This window comes from Eschrichtius robustus, chromosome 18 (assembly GCF_028021215.1).
Source record: "Eschrichtius robustus isolate mEscRob2 chromosome 18, mEscRob2.pri, whole genome shotgun sequence".
Classification (NCBI taxonomy): Eukaryota; Metazoa; Chordata; class Mammalia; order Artiodactyla; family Eschrichtiidae; genus Eschrichtius; species Eschrichtius robustus.
Genome location: NC_090841.1, coordinates 13385822 through 13409597, shown reverse-complemented (window position 1 = coordinate 13409597; position 23776 = coordinate 13385822). Strand labels below are relative to the sequence as shown.

At 36.6% G+C, this 23776-nt stretch overlaps 1 protein-coding gene and 1 long non-coding RNA gene across 16 annotated transcripts in view; one reads left to right on the top strand and one right to left on the bottom strand.

Annotated features, from left to right (window-relative positions):
• Positions 1-20724, bottom strand: part of LOC137751933 (uncharacterized) — a 208265-nt gene extending 187541 nt beyond the window's left edge. Inside the window, exon 1 of the long non-coding RNA XR_011070994.1 lies at positions 20604-20724. This is a non-coding gene — a long non-coding RNA (uncharacterized lncRNA). The remainder of the gene's footprint in view (positions 1-20603) is intronic.
• Positions 20725-20844: 120 nt separating this feature from the next.
• Positions 20845-23776, top strand: part of SUPT20H (SPT20 homolog, SAGA complex component) — a 39606-nt gene continuing 36674 nt past the window's right edge. For 11 of the 15 annotated variants that reach the window (XM_068526421.1, XM_068526427.1, XM_068526425.1 and 8 more), the window contains exons 1-2: positions 21061-21322; positions 23145-23240. In XM_068526421.1, the coding sequence (XP_068382522.1) occupies positions 23238-23240 (3 nt within the window). In that variant the 5' untranslated portion in view covers positions 21061-21322; positions 23145-23237. Of the gene's footprint in view, positions 21016-21060; positions 21323-23144; positions 23241-23776 lie in introns of those variants that run through there. The other 4 variants (XM_068526416.1, XM_068526415.1, XM_068526417.1 and 1 more) reach the window with 4 other exon arrangements.

Sequence of the window (23776 nt, the reverse complement as noted above, 5' to 3'; positions counted from 1 at the left end):
ATTTTAAAACAAAATAAACTTTTCAACAAAATTAAAACTATTAGCTCATCTGTCAGTAGTCAAAATATGCCAAGGCGTATGGAGAAGATATTTTTGGGCAGAGCTGCTTTCCCAAGTTAAGAGATCCAGCAACCTGGATCCCTCCCGCTCCAGAAATCAGAATTTTTAAAGGAGCCTCAGGGCAGCATTCTGCCTTGCCTAATCCTTCCTATCTCTAGCAGCCAACCTTAGAAATGTTATTTTCTTCCCAGCCTTTACGACTCCTGTACTGGCCCCACAGTTCCTGACTCAGGCTCATTTCATTATTTTCCTAGGGGTTAGGTAGACTCAGTGACTTTGGTCCTAGGTTTCTGCCACCCAGATTACTGCCTATGACTAGTTAGTTGTAGCTAACCCCCTGGTCCTAATCTGGTGGAGCCATAGACCTTGCGATGGTTGAGACTCCTCTATGGAAGTAGAATGTAAGTTTAGGTTAGAGAAGAGAACTCTTAGTATGACAGATTCCTTCCAGAACCAACAATAGAACTAAACTAGAACCAACTAAATAGAACCAACTAAAAATAGAATTACCATATGATCCAGCAATCCCACTCCTGGGCATATACCCAGAGAAAACCATAATTCAAAAGGACACATGCACCCCAATGTTCATTGCAGCACTATTTACAATAGACAGGTCATGGAAGCAGCCTAAATGCCCATCGACAGACAAATGGGTAAAGAAGATGTGGTACATATATACAATGGAATATTACTCAGCCATTAAAAGGAACAAAATTGGGTCATTTGTTGAGATGTGGATGGATCTAGAGACTGTCATCCAGAGTGAAGTAAGTCAGAAAGAGAAAAACAAATATTGTATATTAATGCATATATGTGGAACCTAGAAAAATGGTACAGATGAACTGGTTTGCAGGGCAGAAATTGAGATACAGATGTAGAGAACAAACGTATGGACACCAAGGGGGAAAGCGGCGGGGGGGTGGGGGGGGGTGTGCTGAATTGGGCAATTGGGATTGACATGTATACACTGATGTGCATAAAATTGATGACTAATAAGAACCTGCTGTATAAAAAAATAAATAAAATTCAAAAAAAATTTAAAACTCATCACGTTTTGTTATTATCCTTGCTTTTGACATTATTTACTTCTATTGTATCTATATGATATAAATACTGTATAATGATGTGCTACTGTGAATTTCTTCCCAACTCTGATTTGTTCAGGTGAGAAATCATTTAACAGTAGGTCACATATCAGATTTAATGATATTAAATTTATTGGGAAAGAGTTAACAGATTGAGATGAAATTCAATTTATCAAATTATGGTTGAATTTCTACTATAGGTTAGTCATGGATACAAGAACTTGGCAAAAATTAATGAAAGCATTCTGTGATAATCTATTGGTATGTGAAATTTTGATACAAAGTACTGTATATTTTATTATTACTTGTAAATTGCCTAGTACACTTCCTTTTAAAAAGTAAAATTTATAATAATTTATATACACAAAGATATGCATGCACTTTTTTTTTCAGAAAGCCAGTTGTTAAACATTTACCTACACCAGGGGAGTGCACAGGGGGGAAAAATTCTTCTAAATATGAAGATCTTATCAATAGTTTCCAAGGAAAAAATTAGAGAAACTAGTAAAACTCTTAGAAGAAAAGTCAGGCAAAAATTTTTGTGATCTTACATTAGGCAATGGTTTCTTAGATCTGACACCAAAAGCCCAAGGAATAAAAGAAAAAAATAGATTAATTGAATGTCATGAAAATTAATGTGTTTCACATTACTCTACCAAGAAAGTAAAAAGGCAACCCACAAAAAGGATGGAAATATTTACATATCATATCTGATAAAGGAATAGTATCCAGAATATATAAATTATTCTTACAACTCAACTATAAAAAGAAAAATAACCCAATTAAAAGATGGGCAAAAGATCTGGATAAACATTTCTCCAAAGAAGATATACAAATGACTGATAAGCACACAACAAGATGCTCAACATCATCAGCCATTAAGGAAATGCAAACCAAAACCACAATGAGGTATCACTGCTCATTTACTAGGATGGCTGTAATCAAAAAGACAGACAATAACAAATGTTGGCAAGGACTTGGAGAAATTGGAGCCCCCTCATACACTGCTGGTGGGAATGTAAAATTGTATAGCCAGTTTGGAAAATAGTCTGGCACTTCCTAAAAAGGTTAAATACAGAGTTACCATATGACTTAATAATAATTCCATCCCTGGATAAATACCCAAGAGAAGAAAAATATATATGTGCACAATAAAACTTATACATCAGTATTTATAACAACATTAATCAAAATAACCAAAAAGTAGAAACAAACCAAATGACCCTGAATTGATGAATAAATAAATAAAATGTGATCTATCCATATGATGGAATATTCAGCAATAAAAAGAAATGAGGTTGGGACTGTGCAAAGATCCAGTAAGGGAAACTAAATAGAAGCAATGAATGAGATAAGAAGAAAACCCAACCCTTGCAACCACCCTGGCAGCTCTAGGTCTCACTGGTCCCACTTTACATACAGGTAAACAGAAGCTCAAAGTGGTCATGTTACAAGACGCCATAGTAAAGCAGTGCCAGAATCTAAACCCTGGGTTCTCTGGGTTAGTCCATGTTTTTCCACCCCTATAGGATGATTCTAAAAATGTATATATTATTGTTATTATCATACTCATCTATTGTTTTGGCATGAGGTTTTTGGCCAGTAATTTACCATAACAGTTACATCACTGAGTTAAATTTCTCCCACTTGTGAAGAACACAAACGACACATAGCAACATCCCCAATCAAAATTCTTAAATGATTAAATTGAAGAACTTCTTTCGACTCACAAGGCTACCCATAGCAAGGCATGTTTCTTACAAAGTTCTGGAGATAGCACTGGGAAACGGGCCTGAGAACAGCCCCAGAGAGGAAGCAGTTTCAGGTTTCCACTGTAGCCACGGATATGTAAATTTACTTCCTCCTCTCCTTTGCTGCTCAGTGCTTTTTACTCCATGTTTGGTTTCACCAGTATTCTTCCTTCTGTCCTATCTTCCTGTTTCTCCACTTTAACCAGAGTACTATATACAGTTAAAGCAGCATATAAAGTGACTTGAACTTCTGGAGTACAGGAGTATTTAAATCTGGGAAACATAATTTTAGCATAGTGATAATGATTTAAAAATAGAAAGATTATATTGCAAAAAACATATTTAAACTTTTAAAGCAGCATTTATATTTGAGTCAAAAAATTTTTATCCAGAAATTCCTAAAATTGACACATCATTAATATAGATTTTTTTCACTCTTTTACAAAACTTAACCCTAGATCCTTCATGAAGTGCTTTTTTTTTTAATTAAAAAAAAATTTTATGTGAGCACTGCATTTTTTTTTAATGAAGTGCTTGTTTTTAAAATAAAGTCCTGACCCCTAGTGGCTACATTGAATTAATTCAATACCTAAATCTACTGAAGTCTTAACATCACAAAAAGGAGCCAGCCAGACATTATAACCTCTCATCAATGTAATACAATAGGCAAAATACAAACACATCTATGAAATATTTGTGAAAAAAAATCAAACTTGGATCTGTCTAGCCTCCAGGTCTAATCTAATAACCTGGTTAGAGGAAATAAAAAGGAGATAAACATGTTAAACAATATCGATCTAGAATGTCAGAAATTCTACCCCACAAAATGTCCAATCTTTTTTTTTTTAAACAAACAAAGGACGTGAAAAAATGGAGACAGAACTTCATAGATTAAAAGTATCTTAGGGACTTCCCTGGTGCTCCAGTGGTTAAGACTCCGCACTTCCACTGCAAGGGGCATGAGTTCAATCCCTGGTCAGGGAACTAAGATCCCACATGCCGCAGGGCATGGCCAAAAAAGTAAATAAATAATTTTTTTTTTTTAAGTATCTTAAGAGACATATTAAGCAAATGCAATCGTGGACCCTGTTTGGATCCTGATTTTAACAAACAATTTTTTTTTAATTGTGAAAACTATGAAAATGTAAACACTGTGTATCAGACGATATTATGGAATTATAGTTTACTTTTATAGTGTGATGTTGATATTATGATTACTTATTAAATGATCTCTTAGAAATACATAGTATTTACAATTGGAATTTTTTAATTTTAAAGAAGAGAATTACAAGTAGAAGAAACTACAAATGCAAAGGCCTGGAGGCAGAAATGTGTTAAGATGAGATCAAAAAGGTCATGGAGGTGTGAGAAATAAAGGGTTTTGTAGGATTTTTAATGACTTTGGCTATGTGAAGTCATCAGAACATTTCTAGCAGAGGAGTGATATAATCAGATTTAGATGTTTAAAAAAGGTCATTCTGTATGGAAAGCAGATGTCAACAGGCAACCAGTTAAGAAGCTATTACCATAATATAGAATAAAGAAAGTGGTGGCTTGGACAGCGTGGTAAGAAGTGGTCACATTCTGGTTATATTTCAAAAGCAGAGCTGACAGGATTTACTGATGGCTAAATATGAGTGTGAGAAAATGAGAGAAGTTAAAGACAGCCATAGTTTCCTAGCCTGAGCTATTGGAAAGATGGAGTTGCCATTTACTGAGATGGGAAAGATGGCAAGAGAAGACTTGGTGAATTTGAAGTTCAATTTTTACCATGTTTTTCCCCCAGTTTTATTGAGATATAATTGACATATAATATTGTGTTAGTTTCAGGTGTACAACATAATTTGATATATTTTGAAATGATCACAATAAGTCTAATTAATATCCATCACCTCACACAGTTACATATATATATATACATTTATGGAGGGAGGGGGAGAGAGAAAGTGAAAGGGAGGGAGGGAGAGGGAGAGAGACACCCCCCACAACTTCTTTATCCATTCATCTGTGGATGGATGCTGAGGTTGGTCCCATGTCTTGGCTATTGTAAATAATACTGCAGTAAACATGGGGGTGCAGATGTATCTTCAAAATAGTGGTTTTGTTTCCTTCAGATATATACCCAGAGTGGAATTGCTATATCATACAGAACTATTTTTAATTTTTTCAGGAAACTTCATACTGTTTTCCATAGTGGGTGCACCAATTTACATTCCCACCAACAGCACATGACGGTTCTCTTTTCTCCATATCCTCACCAACACTTGTTATCTGTTGTCTTTTTGATGATAGCCATTCGAACAAGTGTGAGGTGATATCTCATTGTGGTTTTGATTTGCATTTCCCTGATGGTTAGTGATGATAAGCACCTTTGCATGTACCTGTTGGCCATTTGTATGTCTTCTTGGAAAAATGTCTATTCTATTCTTCTGCTGGTTTTTTAATAAGGTTGTTTTTTGCTACTGAGTTATATGAGTTGTTTATATATTTTGGATATTAACTCTTTAACAGATATATGACTTTCAAATATTTTCTCCCATTCCATAGGTTGTCTTTTCATTTTGTTGACGATTTTCTTTGCTATGCATAAGCTTCATAATTTGACGGAGCCCTACTTGTTTGTTTTTGCTTTTGTTGCCTTTGGTTTTAGTGTCAAATCCAAAAATTCATTGTCAATCCCACTATAAAGGAGCTCACCTCATGTTTTCTTCTAAGGCTTTTATGGTTTTGGGTCTTACATTCAAGTCTTTAATCCATTTTGAGTTAATTTTTGTGTATGGTGTAAGATAGTGGTCCAGTTTCATTCTTTCACGTGTGGCTACCCAGTTTTCCCAACACAATTTATTGAAGAGACTGTCCTTTGCCTATTGTATATTCTTGGCTCCTTTGTTGTAAATTAATTGACCACATATGCATAGGTTTATTTCTGGATCTCTATTCTGTTCCATTGATCTATGTGTCTTTTTTTATGCCAATACCATACTGTTTTGATTACTGTAGCTTTGTAATATTGATTGAAATCAGGAAGTGTGATAACTCCAGTTTTGTTCTTCTTTCTCTAGATTGCTTTGGCCATTTGGGGTCTTTTGTGGTTCCAAACATATTTTAGGAGTTTCTTTTATTTCTGTGAAAAATGCCATTGGAATTTTGATAGGGATTGTAATAAATCTGTAGATCATTTTGGGTAGTGTAGATACTTTAACAATACTAATTCTTCCAATCCACGAGCACAGAATATCTTTCCATTTATTTATGTCTTCAGTTTACTTCATCAATGTCTTGTAGTTTTCAGTGTACAGATTTTCGCCTCCTTGGTTAGATTTATTCCCAGGTATTTCATTCTTTTTGATGCAATTCTAAATAGAGTTATTTTCTCCATTTCTCTTCCTAATAGTCATTAGTGTATACAAATGCATTGATATTTGTATATTGGTTTTGTATCTTGCAAATTTACTGAATTTGATTATTAGTCCTAACAGTTTTTTGGTGACATCTTTAGGTCTTCTACATATAATACCATGTCATCTGCAAATAGAGACAGTTTTAAGTCTTCCTTTCCAATTTGGATACCTTTTATTTATTTTCTTGTCTAGTTGCTCTATCTAGGACTTCCAGTACTATATTGAACAAAAGTGTCATGGGTATCCTTGTGTTGTTCCTGATCTTAGAGGAAAAGCTTTCAACTCTTCATCATTGATTATGATGTTAGCTGTGGGCTTGTCATATATGGCCCATATTACATCAAGGTATGTTCCATCTACACCCAGTCTGTTGAGAGTTTTTATCATGAACAAATGTTGAATTTTGCAAAATAATTTTTCTGCATTTATTGAGATGATCATATAGTTTTTATCCTTCATTTTGTCAATATGATCGATTGATTTGCAGATGTTGATCCATCCTGCATCCTAGGAATGTTGATCCATCCTGCATCCTAGGAATAAATCCTACTTGATCATGGTGTAAGATCCTTTTAATGTAATGTTGAATTGGTTTGCTAATATTAGGTTGAGGATTTTTGCATCTATGTGTATCAGTGAAAATTGACCTGTAATTTTCTTCTATCATAGTGTCCTTGTCTGGCTTTGGTATTAGGATAGTGCTGACCTCATAAAATGAGTTTGAAAATGTCCTCTCCTCTTCTGTTTTTTGAAAGAATTTGAGAATATTAGATATTAATTCTTTAATTGGTTAGTAGAATTCTGTGAAGCCATCTGGTGCTGAACTTTCATTTGTTGGGGGGGTTTTGATTACTAATTCAATAACCTTACTAGCAATTGGTCTGTTCAGATTTTCTATTTCCTCATGATTTAGTCTTAGTAGGTTGTATGTTTCTAGGAATTTATCCATTTCTTTTAGGTTGTCTAACTTGTTGGTATATAATTGTTCATAGTAATCTCTTATGATCCTTTGTATTTCTATGGTAACAGTTGCAATGTATCCTCTTTCATTTCTTATTTATTTGAGTCTTTTTTTTTCTTGGTGAGTCTAGCTAAAGGTTTGTCAACTGTGTTTATCTTTAAAAAAGAAAAGCAGCTCTTAGTTTCATTGATCTTTTCTATTGTCTTTTTTAGTCTCTATTTCTACTCTTTTAAATTTATTTCCTTCCTTCTACTAAATTTGGGCTTAGATTTTTTTCCTAGTCCTTTGAGGTATACAGTAAGTTTTTTTAATCTGAGATCTTTCTTGCATCTTAATGTAGGTGTTTATTCCTATAAACTTACCACTTACAACTGCTTGTGCTGTATCCCATAAGTTTTGGTATGTTGCTTTTCCATTTTCATTTGTCTCAAAATATTTTTTGACTGCTCTTTTGATTTCTTTGACCCATTGGTTATTCAGAAGCATGTTGTTTAATCTCCACGTAAATTCTCCAGTTTTCTAATAATTGAATTCTGATTTCATAAAAGATGCTTGAGTTCAATCTCTTAAATGTATTAAGACTTATTTTGTGGCCAAACATGTGATCTATCCTAGAGAATATTCCATGTGTGCTTGAGAAGAATGTGTATTCTGCTTCTTTGGGATGGAATGGTCTGTATATGTCTGTTAAGTTCATATTTCTGTATATGTTTGTTAAGTTCATCTGATATAACATGTAGTTTAGGACCAATGTTTCCATACTGATTTGCTACCTACAAGATCTATCCATTGTTGAAAGTGGGGTATTGAAGTTCTCTACTATTACTGTATGGCTATCTATTTCTCTCTTCATGTCTGTTAATATTTGCTATATATAATTAGGTGCTCCCATGTTGGGTATATATTTACAAATGTTATATTGTCTTGGAATGACCCCTTTTTCATTATATAATGACCTTCTTTGCCTGTTATTAGACTCTGGCTTAAACTCTATTTTGTCTGTTTGTCTGATATAAATATAACTAAGCCTTCTTTTTTTTTTTTTTTTTTTGGTGTCTATTTGCATGGAATATCTTTTTTTCATCCCTTCACTTTCAGTCTGTACACATTCTTAAAGCTAAAGTGAAAGAGCATATACTTTTTAAAAATTCATTTAGCCATTCTATGTCTTTTGATTGGAGCAGTTTTTACCATGTTAAATTTGAAGCTTACTAGATAGATGTTCAAGAGGAGATGTGGATGAGTATGGAGTCCAGGGGAGTAATCTAGGCTGGAGACGTAAGTATAGGAGTTGTGAAACTCTACCACTAACTCTCCTTTGCCTTTCTTAACTTCTCCAATTTCCTCACCTTTTAGGTAGGACCAAATGTAACTGCCATTTTTGTAGGTTAAAAATGGTAAAATATAGCAATTTCATATGGTTCGACCACATATAAATGGAAAGATTCCTACCCTATTTCTTAAGGCAGTTAAAATGTTCAATGAGATTAACGTGTGAAAATTTACACAGTAAATGTTTAAAGTATTGTTATGAGAGAGCTTGTCTAGTTACAAATTAGAAGAAGCATTTTCGTAACTCAGAATTCATTCTCATGCAACACACATTTTAAGATGATTTCAGGTTCTCTATGTGGAATCTGTTTAGGGAGGTCCCATGACTGGAGTTAAAGCATTTAGCAAATGTTTGAATGCTCTGTGTCAGCACAAAGCTCATCACCTGTTTGAGAAACTGCTCTTAGACAATGCTGGAGAGATAAAGTCTGCCTAAACCTGCTTTTTAAAATAATCCGGTCTAGATTTACCCAATCCTGGATCAATACCCCTAATTAGCATACCAAAAAGTGGTCCAGTCTTGACCCAGGACCTGCTAAAGTCAGTTTGAACTCCACTCATTGCTGGATAAACTGGTTAGGCACTCTGTATCTAGCAGCAATACCTTAGTTTGGGTCATTTCTCTTATCTTTGTTAACTAACCATTTAGTCCCATGGTTTCCTTACAGTTCCTGGAATGTGTCAAGAATTTCCCCTCTCCCCTCTATTCATTTCCCCACCTTTCACTTGTGGGTTCACCCTCCTCACCTTCTTCAGATCTTTGCACACATGTTAATTACTCATGGAGTCTTTTGTTGACTATCCTTTTGTAAATCAAAACCACTCCACCTAGCACCATCCAGAACTCCCTATCTCTTCTCCCTGATTTATTTTTTTTCTTCAGGGCACTTACCATCTGAGAAAGCAAAAATCCCTGAAATCTGGAAATTGGCCTGATATTCACAGCTAGGCCATGGTGTTCTCCTGTTGGCCATAAACAATCTCACAGAATGTCAACAACAGGCAAGGACACAATTATAAAATTGTCCCTGCTTTCTGACAACATGCAATCCAAAGAAAATCTCTACTTATTAGAACCTCCCCAAAGTTATCCAGCCAAGGCCTAAATCCTATGATAGGTTCTTTTTAACACCCTCTTACTGAGCTCCCCCATAGTTCCCTGTGGTGATAGTTCTCCCTCACTGCAACAATAAACCCAAGTTGTTCAACTACAGGTGTGTTCCTGGTGATATTTGCCTGGAGGACAGTGATACATCTAACATACTATCTGTTCTTCTTACTTATTTTTTGATTGTCTGTCTTTTCCCACTAGGATATATTTCTATGAGAACATGGATTTTTGGCTATTTGGTCAGTATTAACATTGCCAGCAGCTAGAACCATGCCTGGTATATTATAGGCTCTCAATAAATAGTTCTTGAATGAATGAATGAACAGTAAGCACTCAGATTTCAGTAGGCATTAGAGATGCAAGCACGAACCAGAGCAAGTCCTTGAGATCTTCAGAGTTTGACTAGTACTGGTTCAATAAGTTTGCCTGAGGAAAGGAAGAAAGCGGCAGAGACAGAAAGTCAAATTCTGCACTGGGGCCTGCTGTGTAACTCTGTTTTCCATTCCTGCTTTCTGTTCCATTGCTTTCTTTCTTTATCAGGATCATCCTTGGGAGAAAGTCAGACACACTCTCCTGAAACCAGTGCCAGCTAAAAGAAACCAGATATTTCTGATCTTCTGAGGCACAGGCTAGTAAAACTACACCCTCTTGGGAGGAAAGTACTTGTCCATATTAGGTAAATTATCCATCTCTCCAAGGGAGCCAAATAATAATGATTTTCAAAGGCCAAGTAATAATTCAGTGATGAGTAAAATTTTTCCACAGCAAGTAAGAGTTTAGAGTATTTATACATTCCCCCAAGCCTTTCAATTAGAAATATAGCAAATGGCCCAATAATTTGTTATTTCTAAACCTAAATGCATTTACCCAACATGTAGCTGGTTATTAGCATTCATAGCAATATTTATGACATGCGTGTTGGCTCTGTAGGTGTACAACACATAGAGTCTTGATGACATCATTTAAAACTTTAAAATGCAGTATATTAGGATATGAACTTCTCAGTATTATACACACACACACACACACACACACACACAGAGTAACAGTTGAATAACTGCACGTCACACACATCTATTCCCTGTTAAGGGTACAGCTAAAAATCAGTCAGAAATGTTGCCACTTGTCATAAAATATTTTCCTTTGTTTTCTATCATTGAACTAGCCACAGTGGATGCTAAGGTAGGTGATAAGAGAAGTATATTTGTTTTCAGTGTTTTCTCCAGCTTCTTCTTAGGAGAATTTATCATTGGATGAATCTCATTTGCAGGCCTTCCAAATAAATTGACAGATCTCTATAGGGTTGATGGACAATTATGTCCATGGGTAGTGGGTACTTCAAATGGTGGCAAGCAGTGTGTTTTCTCTGTCAAGATATATTTAGTTCCAGTGCAGTCAATAAAAAAGAAAACATGGCTGAGTCTTCAGTAAAACCTAAGAGGCTTCCTTCAATGTTACACTGATTGAACTATGAAGATTCGAAGCCAAAACAGCTAAATATATAGGAGAGGAAAAAAAATATATATATAGGAGAGAAAATAGTCCATGTTCTCAAGTAATGAAAAACATACCAATCTATCACATACTATATTCTTCGTTTGACTTCCAATTTTTATAAAAGCAGAAATAAAGTGCAGATATCTTTCAAGGCAACTTGAGAAACTATTACAAACTCATCTTAGGCACTGGTCCTGCCATCACCTTCATCTTATTCTCTCATTCTCTCCAAACAGCCTTCTCTTGTGTTTCAAAAAAATCCCTTACGTAGCTTATTAGCTCTCATAATTCAAAAAGCCCTTGAAATAAACTCTTTCTTGATAAAATGACACAAATGATGATCCAGAAGAATAAGCTTATAGGAATCACCAAAAAATCGTTTACCAGTTTATTAATAAAGGATATTGTAAAGGATACAGATGAACAACCAGATGAAGAGGTACACAGGATGAAGTATGGAAGAGTCCCAGGAGCAGGAGCTTCTGTCCCCAAGGAACTGGGGTGGCCCTACCTTCCTGGCATGTGGATGCTTTCACCAAACCAGAAGCTCCTCCTCTGCCCATTTTTCAATCGAGTTGTTTTTTGTTGTTGTTGTCAGGTCATAGGAGTTCTTAATATATTCTAGATATTAACACCTTATCAGATATATGATTTGCAAATATTTTCTCCCAGTCCATGAGTTGCCTTTTCACTCTGTTGATTGTGTCCTTTGAAGCAAAGAATTTTATAGTAGGAAAGGTTTTAAGAGCTGGGGTGAGGACATTGTAGACCACCTGTGTTAACTGGCCTTACCCAAAGGAAAAGTAAACTTTCTCTTATCTTCATGACAGGGGGTACTTTTACAACCTGGAGCTAGGCACCCACGGTGGTTAGGCTCCTACTCTCCCAGCAGACAATGAGCGATGGGAGCATATCTTCCTTGATTATTACATTTCAAAGGGATGGCTATGGGAGAGAGGAGGTTAAAGGCTTTTTTTTTTTTTTTTAATTTACATCTCTGGAGGTTCCTTAAAAAACTAAAAATAGAGTTACCATATGATCCACCAATCCCACTTCTGAGCATATATTTGGAAAAGACGAAAACTCTAATTCGAAAGATACATGTACCCCAATGTTCATAGCAGCACCATTTATAATAGCCAAGACATGGAAGCAACCTAAATGTCCGTTGACAGATGAATGGATAAAGAAGGTATGGTAAATATATACAGTGGAGTATCACTCAGCCATAAAAAATAATGAAATAATGCTATTTGCAGCAACATGGATGAACCTAGAGATTATCATACTAATTGAAGTAAATCAGAGACAGACAAATATCATATGGTATCAATTATATGTGGAATAAAAATTGATACACAAATGAACTTATTTATGAAGCAGAAATAGACACACAGACATAGAAAACAAACTTATGGTTACTAAAAGGGAAGGGGAGGGAGGGATAAATTAGGAGTTTGGGATTAATAGATACACACTACTATATATAAAATAGATAAACAACAAGGACCTACTGTATAACACAGGGAACTATATTTAATATCTTGTAATAACCTATAATGGAATAGAATCTGAAAAAGAATAGATACCTATGTGTGTACCTAATATATATACATATATATATATATCTGAATCACTTTTCTGTACATTTGAAACTAACACAACATTGTAAATAAACTATACTTCAATTTTTTTAAAGCCATTAAAAAAATCAATTCTAAAAAAAAAAAATTACACATCAAAGGGGCAGAGAAAGAATTTACAAGTTGTCAGAAGTAAATGCTCTAAGGGAAGTCATGAGCCTAGAGGGAAGAAGCCTGTCTAAAGTTTAGTTAAGCTGAGTGAACTGTAAGGCCATGTTGATGAAAATAAAGCATTTGGGGACATGAGAGATCAGAAAAACTAATTCCAACTGAGGAATCCCAGAAAGTGTCAGAAGTGATAACATTATGTAGCCTAGAAAGCAATGTAAGATTCAGCAGAAAAGTTACTGAGGAGGAAAATGCAAAGTAAAATAACATCACTAGAGAGAAACAGAAAGAAAGAAATGATATTTCATCACGAGATAGCTAATAAGACACCAGTGTGTCAAAGGAGTTATTGTGGAAGACTCAGTCTGGAAACATGGGTGGAATCAGACTGCTGAGGGCTTTACTATCATATTAAGGATGCAGAATTTATTTTGTGGACCCTGGGGGCTCGATGAAAAAATTTAACAGCGGGGATATGACATGATCTGTGTTTTGAAAGTATGGAAAGTAGCTAAGCAAGGAGGAGACAGGCAGTAGAGAGAGCCCTGCTTGTTGGGCCTTCCTGTTGCCACTGTGTGGCCCGCACAGCTGGTAGGTGTTTCCAAAAAATGTACAAAAGTACAAAAAAAGGGTATAATGGCCTCCCATTCACCAGTTTCAACAATGACTAATTCATGGCTAATGTTGATTTACCTAAACCCACACCCATTTCCCCCACTCCTGTCCCCATGAATTATTTGGAAGCAAATCTGAAACATATCATTTCATCTATAGGCATTTCAGTATTTATCCTTGCAAGACATATCTTTAAAGAATAAAGATTCTTTTAAAAAAACAAGCCACAGTACCATTATCACACCTAAAAAAATAGCAATAATTCCTTAATATTTTTGGATATGTAATCAGTGTTCAAATTTCTATATTATTTCAAATTTTTATAGTTTGCTTTCAACAATTTCTTTGTTGGTTCTCCCACTCCTCTCTCTTTTCCTTTTGATATATTTGTGAGGAAACACTGTTATGTGTCCTGCAGAGTTTCCTATATTCCGGATCTGGCTGACTGTATCCCTTTAATGTCATTTAACATGTTCCTTTGTCTTCTTTATTTTTTGTAAATAACTAGTTAGCTACAAAAAGGCATGACTGGATTTTTTGCTTTTTTGCAAGACTCCTTTCTAGTTTCTCTTTTTGTGATGTTAGCAACCAATCAATGACAAGGTAAATTATTTCATTTGGAGTTTCAAAATGGTGAAAATCTGATCCTATCAATTCTGCATTTATTAGCCTTTATTCTTCTTTAAAAAGAAATTTCCACTCATGAGTTAACTGAATCCCTTGAGGTACAGTGACTTATAAAAACAGGATAAATGTTTAATTCTATCTCTTTATTTACCAGTTTCCATTAGTATTAGTAACAGGAGATATAAGTATTTATATATATCTATTATATTGTATACCATGTTAAAATAGCAGAATAAAGCAAAAACCTAAAATATAATGGTTACCAATTGAGGGAGGGAGGAACAGGATGAAGGAACTGGAATAGAAACTAAAATTTCTGAGTTTAATCTTATTTTATAGATTTTACTTACAATTATTACAATTGTAACTATACAATTATTTTAAATACTTATTAAAATAAATTATAAAATAATTCCTAAGAACTAAAAAAAGTTTCAATTCCTAAAAACAGAAGCAAAAACAAGTATTTCTGTGTATCAAGTTGTTGACATAGCCAACCAGAAAGAAAGTATTTGAAACGACTTAAAAAACTCATAATTTGTATATGCATTTCCAGTAGTATATAGTCTAAGGACAAAAAAAACCTTCAATAAAAATCTTTAAATGTTCCAGTGATTATACTGTCGATGGTAGCATTAGTGTTATTATTCTGAGATGGTTGCAAATGTTATGTGGGACAAAACAATCACCATTTTGATGCAGTTGGGGACCAACATTTTCAGTGTGGGAGAAAGGCTATCAGATGTAGGATAAAGAGGTTAAATAAAAATCTTATAGTACTGAATTTTTTTTATATGACAAATCTTGTTTTCTTACCTCCCAACCTTATTAAAGTTTTATTTAATTAAGCCTAAAAGACTAATAAAAAAATTTTAAGGCACTGTTCTAGACAACCGTTTATCCACCAAAGCTTAAACTTCGAAATACATTTTTTGGACATATTAAACATTTATTACAGGTTTGAAGGTGCCTCCTTTTTTTTCAAGGAATATAAAATATACAGGTAATTGAGTTTGTGTATAAAATTATACTTGGCATATTAATTTAAATAGGATTTAAAATCCTAACAGAATTTTATTTTTTCTTTTTCTTTTATTTACTTATTTACTTGTAAATGCTATATTTTGCATCTCTAATACACAAAGTCCATTTTTCTTATTCTCATAACTAAAAAAAATCACTATTCCACCTAATGTTATTGTATTAGTTTGCCAGGGCTGCCATAACAACATACCGCAGACTAGGGGATTTAAACAACAGAAATTAACTTTCTCTGAGTCTGGAGGCTGAAATCCAAGATCAAAGTGAGAGCAGGGTTGGTTTTCTCTGAGGCCTCTCTCCTTGGCTTGCAAATAGCCCCTTCTCGCTGTACCCTCACAAGGTCTTTTCTCTGTGTGCTGGCATCCCTAGTGTCTCTCTCTCAATCTGTGTCCTAATCTCTTCTTTTAAGGATACCAGTCATATTGAATTAGGGCCCACCCTAACAGCCTCATTTAACTTAATCACCTCTTTAAAGGTCTTATCTTCAAATACAATCACATTTTGAGGTACTAGACATTACCGCTTCTACATATTAATTTGGGGCGGCGGCGGGGGGGGGGCAGCACAATTCAGCCTGTAACAGTTAATAGTAATTCCTTAATATCACATAGCCAATTCACATTCAGTTTTCTTACGGTTTACTACACTATGTATTGGGCAGATTGTATTATCATGTTGTCACTTTAACAGGTTACTCTGTGCCTCTTTATTCAAGTAAACTGGCAGTTAGACCTAGGGGCTTGATTCAATTCAGATTCTATTTCTGTTTTTATGAACATAATTCATAAATAGTAATAATATGAAATACACTACATCAGGAGGCATATAATACTTGATCAGCTCACATTTTGTATTGTTAAGATTGACCAGGTGTTTTCAGGCTGATCCATTCCTTATAAAGTTCCCTTTCACTCTTCCACCTAATGGTTGGTTATTTGGCAACCATGAGTTATTATTTCCTCAGCCGTGTCCAGTCTATTAATAGGTCCATCAAAGGAATGCTTCATTTCTGTTGCATTTTTTTTTTTATCTACACCATTTCTTTTCTGTTTTCTTAGGATTTTCATCTCTCTTAGATTGCCCATCTGTTCTTGCATGCTGTCTATCCATTAGAGCTCTTAACATATTAATCATAGTTTTATTTCTTTATTGAAGTATAGTTGATATACATTATGTTAAAGGTGTACAATATAGTGATTCACAATTTTTAAAGGTTATACTTCATTTATAATTATTATAAAATGTTGTCTATATTTCCCGTGTTGTACAATATATTCTTGTAGCTTATTTTATACGTAACCGTTTGTACCTCATTAACCATAGTTTTAAATTGCCAGTCTGATAATTCCAACATCCATGCTATGTCTGGTTGTGATGCTTGTTCTATCTCTTTAAACTGTATTTTTGGCCTTTTAGTATGCCTTGTAATTTTTTCTTGATAGCTAGACATGATGTACTGGATAAAAGGAACTGCTGTAAATAGGCTTTTAGTTATGTGGTGGTAAGGTTTGGGAAGGGGAAGCAGTCTACAGCCTTTGGATTAGGTCTCAGTCTTTTAGTGAGCCTGTGTGCCCGAACTGTGAACCTCACAAGTGTTTCTCAGATTCCCCCACCCACAGGTGAGACACATGGCTACAGTGGGCTGGAATTGGGTATCTCCTTTCCCCCAGGTCAGCTAGGCTCTAATAAAACCAGCAGATTAGGCTCTGGTTTACTAGTTTCCCCTGAGGGCAGGCGTTGTTAAAACTACAAAGTGCTCTGGTGTTTTCATCCTACCAGCCTGCCCTATGGATCACACCTGCCAGCCTCTACAACTGCATGAGCCAATTCCTTAAAATGAAGGAATGACTCTACCCAGAGCAATTAGGCAAGGAAAGGAAATGAAAGGCATCCCAACTGTAGGGAATAAGTAAAACTTCCTCAATTTACAGATGACACGATCCTATATAAAGAAACCTTAAAGAACACACACACACACACCACACACAAGTATTAGCACTAATAAACAAATTTGGCAAGTTTTCAGAGTGCAAGATCAACACTCAAAAATCAGTTCTTTTTTAATACATCAACAATGAATAATCCAAAAAGGAAATTAAGTAAAAATTCCATTTATAATTGCATTTACTATGGACTATATTGTGTTCCCCCAAAATTCATGTTAAAGCCCTATGCCCCAATGTGATTGTTTTTGGAAAGAGGGCCTAGTATCTTTATAATAAGAGACACCAGAGCTGCCTTTCTCTCCCTCACCACCACATGAGGACACCCGGAGAAGGCAGTTCTCTACAAGCCAGGAAGACAACTCTCACCAGCAACCAAATCTGTCAGCACCTTGATCTTGGACTTCCCAGACTCCAGAACTGTGAGAAAGAAATTTCTGTTGTTTAAGGCACCCAGTCTGTGGGATTTTGTTATAGCAGCCCCGAACAGACTAAGATAGCATTCAGAAAAAAAAATGAAATAGATGGGAATAAATTAACTAAGGAGATGAAAGACTTGTACACTGGAAACTACAAATATTGCGAAAAAACATTAAAGAAGACTTAAATAAATGGAAAGACATCATGTTCACGGATTGGAGGACTTAATATTTTAAGATAACAATACTTGTCAAAGAGATCTATTAATTCAATGCAATCCCTATCAAAATCCCAGTTGCCTTTTTCGCAAAAATGAAAAAGCTGATCCTCAAACTCATATAAAATTGCAAGGGGTCTGAAGAGCCAAAACAATATTGGAAAAGAACAAAACTGGAGGACTTACACTTCTCAATTTCAAAACTTAGTACAAAGCTACAGTGTGGTGCTGGCACAGAACAGACATATAGATGGACAGAGTAGAAGTAATACTCCAGAAACAAACCCATACATCTATGGCAAATTGATTTTTGACAAGGTTGTCAAGTCCATTCATTGTGGATAAGAATATTCTCTTCAACAAATGATTCTGGGACAACATGCAAAAGAATGAAATGGAATGCCTACCACAGAATGTATATAAAAATAAACTCAAAATGGGTTAATGACTTAATATAAGAGCTAAAACCATAAAACTCTTAGAAGAATATAGGGGTGAATTCTGTAGAACCAAAACTAAAATGGAGTCACTTATATTGGGAACAAAATGGAGTTGGACAACACAGGTGCACTAAAGAAAAACGAAACTTTACCTTACCTAACGTAAGTTGCAGGAATTTACAGCCCTCCTCAGAAATCAGCAGAGGATGCCAGCCAATCCCCAAAGACCAAGTCTGCTCATGCTATCTTTGGACTTCCTTGTTTCCCTGACACAACTACCCTGATCCAAATAAGGATCAGCTGAAAAAGCCAAATTACTTCTGCATTTACCCTATACACACTCTTTAGTCTGTGAGCAACTCAGAACTCGTCGCTCCCATAGCCTTGAGTTTCTTGGCTTACAGGTTGAAATCCTTGTGATAAACTCACTTTCTGCTTTGTGTAAAACGAAGTGCAGAGATGGTTTTCAACAATCCTTATGACCTTGGATTTGGCAATGGATTCTTAAATATGACACCAAAATCACAATCCACAACAGAAAAAAATAGATAAATTAGACTTCACCAAAAATTTAAGTTTGAAAATCAAAAAACATTAGCAAGAAAGTGAAGACAACCTACAGAATGTGAGAAAATATTTGTAAATCATATCTCTGATAAGGGTCTAGTATCCAGAATATATAAAGAACTCATAACTTAACAAAAAAACAAACAACCCAATTTAAAAATGGGCAAAGGACTTGAATAGACATTTCTCCAAAGAATATATACAAATGGCCAATAAGAACATGAAAAGATTCTCAATTAATATCATTAGCCATCAGGGAACTGCAAATCAAAACCACAATGAGATACCATTTTATACCCGCTAGAATGGCTATGATCAAAAACAAAACAAGACAAAAGTTTTGGTGAGGATGTGGAGAAACTGGAACTGCCATACATTGCTATCAGTATGTAAAATGTCTCGGCCACTGTGGAAAACAGTTTATTGACTCCACAAATATTTAAGCACAGAATTACCATATGACCCAGCAGTTCCATTCCTGGGTACTGACAAAGACTCTCTCCTTGACTAAACTTTAGTCAGCCTCCTCTAAGCCCTCTTAGCCTCTACTTTAGTATCGGTCTTGTGGGATCTGCATCAACCAGTTGTAGTAAGAATCCAGCTAGGTCAGTTTAGAGAGAACCCCTACCGGGGTATCTGATCACCCTCAATATCTGATCGGATTCTTCATCCCCCCACCATTAACAGCTGATCATCCTGGTCTGCCTTCAGTTAAGAATCCTTTCAAGTCGGTTTGGCCAGAATTTAGCCCTTACACCTGATATTTCCTTTTAGGCAATTTCCACCCAGTTTCCCCGCCCCACCTTGGCTATAAATCCTTACTTGTCTATGCTGTTTTTGTAATTGAACCCAGTTCTATACTAAGGTCTCTTCTCTCTACTGCAATAGTTCCTGAATAAAACCTGTTTTTTTTACCGCTTGAATTACTGTCAGATTCCAGGTTTCTTTAACAGTATATACCGGAAAGAGTTGAAAACAGGGACTCAAAACAATACTTCGACACAAATATTCATAGCAGCACTATTCACAATAGCTCAAAGGTGTAAACAACCCAAATGTCCATCGCTGGATGTATGAATTAATTGGGGTATATACATACAAATAAGATGCAATATTAGCCATAAAAAGAACGAAGTCCTGATACTTGCTATAAGGTGGATGAACCTGGAAAACATTATGTTATGTGAATGCAGACAGATGCAAAAAGGTCACATATTCCATTTACGTGAAATACCCAGATTAGGTAGATACTTAAAGTCTGAAAGCAATTGGGGTCTGCTTAGGGTCTGGGAGAGGGAAGCATAACGTGTAATTTCTTAACAGGGGTGAGGAAAATGTTTTGGAACCAGTATGGTTGGTGGTTGCACGACACTGTGAATGTACTGAAGGCTACTGAATTGTGTACTTAAAAATGTTTCATTTCACATTCTGTGAGCTTCACTTCAATAATCATTTTTTAAAAGTTTATAACCAAACAACCAAAGTTGTTTAAAGGTGCAGAATTACAATCAGACATTGCAATGTGCTCTGGTTATTCCGTTCCTGAATCTTTACAACTCTTCAGTGAGGTGTTTTGTTTTATGGCATTAAATTCATTGGCACTTGATTGATAGACTATCATAGGCTGCAAGGCCTGCACTAGTAAATACAGAAATGGTGTCTCTCCCTTTCATGAGGATGGGCTGAGCAAGGAAAACTTGTTCCAAGTTTCTTTCACTGTAGAAATTCAACAGGGCTCCCTACCTCACAAAGAGCCATACGCTACCTCTCGTTTTACGAACCTGGATGCCGGGCCACCGAAAGCGCTCGTGGGCCTCTCCCCACCACCGGGCCTTAGTCAGGAAAGGCATCGCGGGGACCAGCCCCAGGCGGGAGCATCCTGGCGTCGAGCCTCCTGGCGGCGGCCCCGCCTTCCCACCTCTACCACTTCCGCTCGCGGTCGCCCGCCCAGTGCGCCAATCGGAAGCGCGGGCGCCGTAACAGGCGGTCGGCGGGGCTGTGGCGCCGCGCGGGCAAGGGGGCGTGCGGAGCGAGCGGCGGGCGGGCGCGCAGTCGGCAGCGCGGCGCCGAGGTCGGCGCGTCGCGTTCTGGCCGAGCCAGCGGCGATATCCTGAGGCGGCGGCCCGCACAGGTGGGCTGCGGCGCGCCTGCGGGGGACGGGTTAGCCGCGCGAGATTCGGGGCGGGGTCAGAGGTGAGCGAGCGGCTTCCCGAGTGGCTTTTCGCCGCTTCCGGCGTCCGGAGCCCGCGGGAGGAAGGTGGTGTCCCCGGAGACGCGGTGGGCCGGGTCGAGCCAGCCGCCCTCCCGGCGGTCCCTCCGTTGCCTCTCGCGGTGCTGCCAAGCCACGCTTTTCATCTTAGTTTTGACTCTTGGGTTCCAGTTACAGGTATTTCCGGAAACTCGCAAGAATTGCGCGTAGCGCTTCTGTGGGGGCGGGGTTCTCGGTGTCCATATTGAATAAAGGCTGTTCGCTGCGCTGTGGCGTTGGGGCGTTTTTCAGGTAAAGTCTGAGTTGTAAACAAATGCTTGAGCAGTTGGAGGAGACTCACGTCGATCGGGGAAATCAGTGGGATTGATGGAGACGTTTAGGATTGATTATTGGTCCTCGCCGTGGTTCTCGGGATTTCAGAAATAAGCTTGGCGAATAGCTGCCCCTGGAAGCCATCTCCGATAACCACCTCCAGGGAGGGGCTGCGTACAATGAAGTCCCTGGTAGGACTCCCAATAGAAAGTGATTAGCGCGATTTTCGGAGTCAGATTGAGTACCGTGTACGATGGGTGATAACCATGATGTAAAAATAGGTCAAAATTAAGAAAAAATTTTTTATTAGTCTGAGCAGAATCGAGGCCTTACTTTAAATGTTTTGCTTTCAAAAATCTAAAAATGGGTGTTGGATTGAGTGGTCTGGAAGGTTGTAAGATTTAGGAGAAAGAATCTTAATATTAAAAAGAGAGGTCTGAGTTCCAGTCTAGTTGTGTGATCATGGGAAAGTCACTAGTTCTGAGAGCCTTATTCTGTAAAATGAAGACGATAATTACAATGGTTTTCTCTCAGGGTTCTAGTAAATTCTGTATACAGTCAGAATGTTTGGTTTGTAAGTGGTTATTGGGTTTTTTAGCACTTAGTTTAAATTCACTAAGCCTTCCTCTCCACCATCCCCCTCAATTTAGTGACAAGAGATAGTCATCATCACATTTTGCCTATACCTAGTGTATCTTCATCTTTAGATTCAATGGTCAGAAAATTTTCACCGTAAATTCATCTTAAATCTTTCATGAGCTCTTCTAGAGTAGGATTACTGTCTTATTCGTTTTTTGAATGATTATTCCTGAAACCTGTATGGTGCTTGTCTTTTTTGGTGGTTTGTGGGTTTTTTTCACCCCCTCCCCTCCTTTTTTTTTTTTCAAACCTGAACTGGCAAAACTTAAGCTTTGGGTTCACCCAGAGCGAACCAAAACAATTTAACACGGAAAATAGTGTTCTCTGTCGCTTAAAGATGTGCTCAGCTGTGTGTAGACACACAGGGGTGGTTACAAGGAGTTAGGTAAAGAATTAGATTAAAAATAAGCTTTATTTAGCATCACTCTCAGAGCAAACATACCATTTCTGTGGGAGGCAGAGAGGATATAGCAGTCGCGTTCAAATGGCAGCCCCTTTGAATCACCTAGGGAGTTCCAAAAATGGTGATCCCTGGACCCTACTCCAGACCAATTAATGAGACTCTCTGGAGGGTGGAGCATGGGTATCCCACTTTTTAAAGGTTCCCAAGGTTACTCTCTTGTGCAGCCAGGATGAGGGCTTGTGTGTTAGAGGAGTGAGGTTCTTCAGGAGTGTATCTTGTTTGCTTGAAGAGGTGAGAGGCTGGAAGAATTAGAGCTGCATTGGAAAATGTCGCCTGGGGCATTTGGGGGAATATCATTAGAGGACTTTTATTAGCAGGTATGATGAAATGTATGATTTGTAAAGTGAACTGTGCAGTGACCAAGGCCAGAGGGCAGGCTGTTAAAATAATCCAGAGTAACAATGAAAGCAGCAACTGTGATGATAGAAGAAATTAAAAAACATTCTCTCCTGGGTGTTAAACATTTTTAAGAAACTGAGTAATGATTTTAACTTGCAAACTGTATTTTGCCTTAGTTACAACTTTTCAACAATGAGTGTATAGATTGTCATATAATGAATTTTATTGTTACTAATTATTTTTAAAGGGTCTTAGAAATATATATGCCTCAAATAATTTTCCTTGTTAATTATTAAGTAATCTCATATCTCTTGAGAGCTTTATGTTAATATAGGGGTTGTGTTATTTTTGCTTTTTCAGTACTCTAAGACTGATTTCTAAAGGTACGGTTTTCACCCCACTTCATCAACGCACATAAGTTTTCTCCTTTTTGGACCTCTATTTTATACCACAATGGTAAGCTACAGCTCAGTATGTTAATATTCTTAGAATGTTCTCTTCCTTCATCTCCATAAAGGTATCTGTATGAAACAGAAATATTCTCGTAAGCTGCCCAAGTTACCCTAACTGGGAAATTACTTAGCAATCACATGCAAAATCTTCTCTACAAAATAGGGGGCTCATCTCTCAACTCAGTGTTATAATCATATCCAGATTACACAGATAATCTATCTGTCCTTATTTTGGGGAAGTATTAAAAAATAATTACTTCTGTCTACTTTACTGTAGTCCAAATCATTGGCAAGAAGGATAGGTATAAATACAAATAGTTTTGGGGGCATAGGTTTCTCATAGTTTAAAGTTCCTCTTAATTTAGATTTTAAAAAAATTTTTAACTACAAATGTAACCTGCTTACTGCAAATAACATTTAAGCAGCATTAGTTTTAACCTTCTAATGGCAGATTTCTGCTTACCACTTAGAGTCAGTAAACATACTTAGTGCTGGGCATTTAACTCTTGCCATTAAAGAATTAAAGACAAAGGAGAAAAA